Source organism: Aethalodelphis obliquidens, unplaced genomic scaffold (assembly GCF_003676395.1).
Source record: "Aethalodelphis obliquidens isolate GAN/ISIS:26980383/991018 unplaced genomic scaffold, ASM367639v1 scaffold136, whole genome shotgun sequence".
Lineage (NCBI taxonomy): Eukaryota > Metazoa > Chordata > Mammalia > Artiodactyla > Delphinidae > Aethalodelphis > Aethalodelphis obliquidens.
Window position 1 is genome coordinate 422,574 of NW_020838080.1, and position 6,533 is coordinate 429,106.

Below are 6,533 nucleotides of genomic sequence, written 5' to 3' on the forward strand. Positions count from 1 at the left end.
GGTAATCCACCCACATCCTTTTCTTGCATTGGAAAAAGAAACAGTAGCCCTCTGAGAAATAATATAGCGAAGGCTTTGTGAGGAATAGAGAAAGGAACCCTAGAAATGGGGAGGAGAAGGGATTGTGAAAGTGGAATCGTTAAGGGAAAGCTGTTCCAGAATTAATAGATGATCCAAAATAGGAATAATCAATATACACATAATAGAAATTCAATTATAATTTAGTTTAGTTTACATTATTGGTTTATTCCAAGAGTAATGAGCTACTGTTTGCTTCTGTTTTTCTTCCCTTTCTGCAAGGATTTTGCTGTTTCATTTTGTTTTGTTTTGTTTGCCATTCTGCTGTTTGGGATCACTTCCACTCTGCTTTAAGGATGTAAAAAAAGAAGTGGACTTTTATAAGGCTGAATTTGTTCTCATTGTTCAAGGCTTCCAATGGGAGGAAATTTTAATACAGGTAGAATACTCTCTGGAATTTTTCTGGCTTTTTATCCAACCTTTTTCTAACTCATTTTAGTTAAGTCTGTTATTTCTGTTCTGCCTATTTGGCAATGTTTTCATGATTTATAAATTTTCTTTACTTAGTTAAAAATTGTTTGCAATCACCAGTTCTCGTTTTTATAGCCTCAGTGCGTCGTATAAATTTCACGTGATGTAATATGAGTAATGGAAACTCTGAAGTCCTTTAGCCTCACCACCAATTCACTCATGCTTTTGCTGTTGGCGTCAATTTGGAAAAACGTTTAAAATATGGGAAAGTATAGAGGATAACAAACGTCCTTGCTTCAACATTCTGAATTACTAAATGTTAACATTTTTTCATAATTTTTCCAGATAATTTTTTAATGAAATTTTACAAATAAGACCAAAGTCTCCTTGGGTCATCCCTAGTCCCAGTCACTCTCTGCCACTCCAGAGACAATGACTGTGAATTTTATGTCTGGCCTTCTAGAACATTTTCATACTTTTACTAAGGAAAAGTACATAGTACTCTTCTGAGTGATTTTTAAAAATTGATTATAATTGGTATTATTTTATATTTATGTTTTTGAGATCTGTCTAGATTGGTACATAATTAATACATTAATTATAATGGCTCAGTGGTATTTCACATATGAATATACTACCATTTAGTAGTATATTTTATCCCTTTACTGAAAAATTCCTTAAAATAGTTCTCTATAGGCTATGTAACTACTTCTGTTCCTCTCATTCCCTGTTTTTTTTTTGAAGTTTAAAAAAATTTTTTTTACTGTAGTATAGTTGATTTACAATGTTGTGTTAGTTTCAGATGTACAGCAAAGTGAATCAGTCATACATATACATATAACCACTCTTTTTTAGATTCTTCTCCTGTATAGGCCATTATGGAGTACTGAGTAGAGTTCCCTGTGCTATACAGTAGGCTCTTATTAGTTATCTATTTTATATATAGTAGTGTGTATATGTCAATCCCAATCTCCCAATTTATCCCTCCTCCTGGCCTTTACCCTTCGGTAACTATAAGTTTGTTTTCGAGGTCTGTGAGTCTATTTCTGTTTTGTAGGTAACTTCATTTGTATCATTTTTTTAAGATTCCACATATAAGTGATATCATATGATATTTGTCTTTGAATGATTTTTGAAGTTTTTTTTAAAATTGAAGTACAGTTGATGTACAATATTATACAAGTTACAGGTGTACAATATAGTGAGTCACAATTTTTAAAGACTATACTCTATTTAAAGTTATTATAAAATATTGGATATTCTGTGAATATGCTGTGAATACACAGCATATTCCCTGTGCTGTTCAATACATCCCTGTAGCTAATTTATTTTATACATAGTAGTTTGTATCTCTTATTCCCCTACCCCTCTCTTGCCCCTCCCCCTTCCCTCTCCCCACTGGTAACCACTAGTTTGTTCTCTATATCTGTGAGTTTGCTTCTTTTTTGTTATATTCACTAGTTTGTTGTATTTTTTCCTCTCATTCTCTCTTGAAACTCTTCCAGTAAGGATTCTGCCTGCTCACCGTTGTTCTTATCTCAGTCACGAGTAACCCCCATATTACCATATCCCTTCCACTTCATATGGCTCTGGGTCATCTTTTTTGTTTTCTTCTTTGGAGGTTTTTCAACAGCTTCTTCAGTGCCAGTTGCTGTTACTTCTTCATAAACTGCAAAGCAGTTGGTTTGTAAACTAGTGATATTTCATTTTCTCTGAATGCAGAATATTCCAGCAGCATCTGAGTGAAATATTGATACTTCAAATTCTAGTTTGTCATTCACGTTTATCTCCAGGGTCTGCCACTACTCAGCTGGCATCTTTTCAGTTGACATTCTTTAAATGTAATATTTGCTCTAGAGTGGTTACTTGTCTTCTTGGTACTATTGTTTTAGGGGAGCAATAAAATACTAAGTTTTTATTTTGTTTTCTTTTGCATTTGAATTCATAGGTTCCAACTCCAATTGGAGCTCCTTCCCTAATGGCACCTCAACCCATGATTTATACCCAACCAGGCTTAAGGACAGCAAGCCTGCTGCTCCATCCACAAGAAATAACGTATGTTTGACCTGTTGTTACTTAGGTACTTGGTAGGCATGTGCAGTCACATGTTAGAACAGAGTTTTATAATCTTTTGTGCATTGTTGGTGTCTCATAGAAGAAAAAAGAATTCTAACATTTTCAGCATTGTAAAGAGACACAGAACTGTATAAAGCCAATCCTCTACAAACTTGTGCTGTTAAACATCAACTGGGTTCTGATACCTAGTCAGCAAGCCTTGTATTCATTCATTCAGCAAACGCAACTGAGATCAGTGCTGGAGAGGTGGGTAGCTCAGTCTGGAGGTTGCAGGCACAGCTTTCCTAAGGAAGTGATACCTAAGTTGAATGCTAATATTTAAAAATGGATAGCCAGTCAACCCAGAGGGGAAATGATTTTACAGACAAGCATATAAACAGATAGGAAAGCCAAAGCACTATGGGAGGTCAAAGGAGGGAACAATTAATTCAGGGATAAAAGGTTTCAGGGCATTGTGTATCAAATGATAAGGAGAATTTCAACTAGTGGGTGTATAGATGATAGAAGTTTGACATTAGAGGCAGAGGAAACAGCTTGAGCACAGAAGTGGAAGCAAGCAGTGGTAACATGGATGAGGTGTAGCTGAAGCGTATGGGGAAGTGTCATGATCCAGGTGTTCATTGCCTCAGAGTGTTGTTTTCTAGAAGAGTCTTTACAAGGTTTCTGCCTTCAGTCCATGCACTTGGGGCCCCCTGGTTCCTGAATGTTTGTTTTAGGAGGCCTGACAAAGCTTCGAGTATTAGATAATGAGAAGACTGACCAAAGTTTTGTGTAAAACTATTTGTAATTTATTTCATAACCACAAGGAAAAATATGTGGAAATAATGAAAGATATACACATGTGTCTTTCTTTCACACAGACAGAATCCATGAGGTACCAAAGCGAAAAGATTCCAAATCAGAGGTGAAAACAAATGACGATCTCTCTACAGGCTGATTGAATCATCCACTTCTTCCAAGTAAAATAAACATCCATTTTCGCATTCAGTACTCTTGAGATTCTTCATTTAGTGTTTTTGAGGTGATGCACTCTTTCTCTTGTTTTAATAGTTAGCCTTGAAACTTTATCCTGCAAAATTATCAAAAACTAAACTTAATCTCCTGATCAACATCACTAATCATTAGAGAAATGCAAATCAAAACTACAATGAAGTATCACCTCACACCGGTCAGAATGGCCATCATCAAAAAGTCTACAAACAATAAATGCTGGAGAGGGTGTGGAGAAAAGGGAACGCTCCTGCACTGTTGGTGGGAATGTAAATTGATAAAGTCACTATGGAGAACAGTATGGAGGTTCCTTAAAAAACTAAAAATAGAGCTACCATATGACCCAGCAATCCCACTAGTGGGCATATACCCTGAGAAAACCATAATTCAAAAAGAAACATGTACCACATTGTTCATTGCAGCACTATTTACAATAGCCAGGACATGGAAGCAACCTGAGTGTCCATAGACAGATGAAGGGATAAAGAAGATGTGGCACATATACACAATGGAATATTACTGAGCCATAAAAAGAAATGAAATTGAGTTATTTGTAGAGAGGTGGATGGACCTAGAGTCTGTCATACAGAGTGAAGTCAGTCAGAAAAAGAAAAACAAATACCGTTTGCTAACACATATATATAGAATATAAAAAAAAAAATTGGTTCTGAAGAACCTAGGGGCAGGACGGGAATAAAGACACAGATGTAGAGAATGGACTTGAGGACACAGGGAGGGGGAAGTGTAAGCTGGGACGAAGTGAGAGAGTGGCATGGACATATATACACTACCAAACGTAAAATAGATAGCTAGTGGGAAGCAGCCACATAGCACAGGGAGATCAGCTCGGTGCTTTGTGACCACCTAGAGGGGTGGGATAGGGAGGGTGGGAGGGAGACGCAAGAGGGAGGGGATATGGGGATATATGTATATGTATAGCTGATGCACTTTGTTATAAAGCAGAAACTAACACACCATTGTAAAGCAATTATACTCCAATAAAGATGTTAAAAAATATCTTAATCTCCTCTCTCAGATAACACAAGGACCTCAGAACACTTTTAAACTACAAGGGCATTCCCTCCCAACTTATGGACTATAGTGACCCAATATTTTAGTCCTGTCCCATTTTGTTAGCCCCCCAAATTAAAAGTGTTAGAGAGAAACGATTTTGCTTACACTTAGCAATGTGTTCACAAATTCTTTGTTCACCATTTCTTCTTGCATCGGAATCATTCCCCTCTTCTTCAGGTACATCTTTTAGAAGTTTATTTAATGTAGTTATGCTGGCGATAAACTCAGTTTTTATCTGAAGATATATTTCTTCATGCTCATTATTTTTAAACTAAAATTTAAATTTATATACACATACAAACTCTATAAACATTCTTTTTTAACTTTTAAAATTCATTTTATTTACATTACTCCTAACTTTGATTTTATTTTATTTTTTTAATTCAATTTTTATTTTTTAAAAAATTTCTATTGGAATATAGTTGATTTACAATCTAACTTTGATTTTATTTTTTAAAATTTTTATTGGAGTATAATTGCTTTATAATATTGTGTTAGTTTCTGCTGTACAGCAAATAAACATTCTTGTTTGAATCTTTTTGTGGATAAATATGGATCTATCTCTTGGGTAGATACCTAGGAGTAGAATGGCTGGGTCACAGAGTAGGTGTTTATCTAAAATTAAGACTTCCAAAAGTTGTCCAAAAATTACTGTACCACTTTATTCCACGAGCAGTGTATGAGAATTCTGCTGCTCCAAATTCTTGCCCAAAATCTGTATTTTAAATTTTGGCCATTCTAGTGGGTTTGTAAGTAATATGACATAGTGGTTTAATTTACCTCTCCCTGATGACTAAGCAACTTTTCATACACTTATTGGCCATTCCAACATCTCTTTTAGTGTGTGAAGCATCCAACTATTTTGCCCATTTTGATGTTTTTCTTTGGTTTTGATATATATATATATATATTGGCCACGCCACGTGGCATGTGGGATCTTAGTTGTCCCACCAGGGATTGAACCCGTGCCCCATACATTTTTGTGTTTGGTGACAGGTAGGGGTAGAGGTTTACTTTTTCTATATAGTTATCCAGTTGTTCTTGCAACATTTGGGATAAACAAATTCCTTTTCCCTTGGATTGTCTTGGTACTTTTCTCAAAAACCAACTGACAGCATATTTGTGGGTCTATTTTTTCTTTTTTGTTCTGTTGATCCAAAGGTCTGTCCTTAGTCCAATAACACACTGTCTTGATTATCATAGTTTTCTGTAGGTCTCAAAATCAGGTAGTATTAGTCTTCCATGTTTATTCATATTTTTCAAGATTGTTTCAGGTATTCACATTTTCTTTGAGTTACATAAAATATTACAGTCAACTGATCAATTTCTATGCTGATTAGGACTACATTGAATCTATAGTTAAATTTGGAGAAAATAGACATAAGACATCCTAACAAAATCAGTAATTCCAAATCATGAACACAGTATAACACTCAATTTCTTCAGGCATTCTTTAATTTCTCTCTATCGATTTGGGATTTTTAACAGTATCTAGCACTTTTCATTATATAACTACCAACTATTTCATGTTTTTTAATTCTAACGTAATGGTATTGTTTAATTTCATGTTCTAAGTTTTTGTTACTACTATACAGAGGCTCCCACTGTCATCCACCGCCCGTATTCCAAGGCCTCAGCCCTGGCACCCTCTGGTCCTACTGCCCTGCCCAATTTCTCCATTCCTCCGGCACCAGCCATCTCCGCACCGCTCCAACCCCTCCCCTCTCCCCAGTCCTCTAGCCCTGCGCCCTTCAACAGTTCTACAGCTCCCACCCCTCCCCTTCCTCTAGTCCAGCCCTCTTTCCAGTCCTCTAAACCCTTCGTCGGAGCCAGTCCTTCACCACTCAGTCCAATTCAAAGTCCTGCCCACGTTCCTCTGCCCCGCCCCTCTCCCCAGTCCTCCA

At 36.3% G+C, this 6,533-nt stretch overlaps 1 protein-coding gene across 1 annotated transcript in view; it reads left to right on the top strand.

Annotated features, from left to right (window-relative positions):
* Positions 1-3,626, top strand: part of LOC113616395 (phosphatidylinositol-binding clathrin assembly protein-like) — a 38,691-nt gene extending 35,065 nt beyond the window's left edge. Inside the window, exons 13-14 of the mRNA XM_027099668.1 lie at positions 2,438-2,544; positions 3,426-3,626. Of these exons, the coding sequence (XP_026955469.1) occupies positions 2,438-2,544; positions 3,426-3,438 (120 nt within the window). The 3' untranslated portion in view covers positions 3,439-3,626. The remainder of the gene's footprint in view (positions 1-2,437; positions 2,545-3,425) is intronic.
* The last annotated feature ends 2,907 nt before the right edge of the window (positions 3,627-6,533 follow it).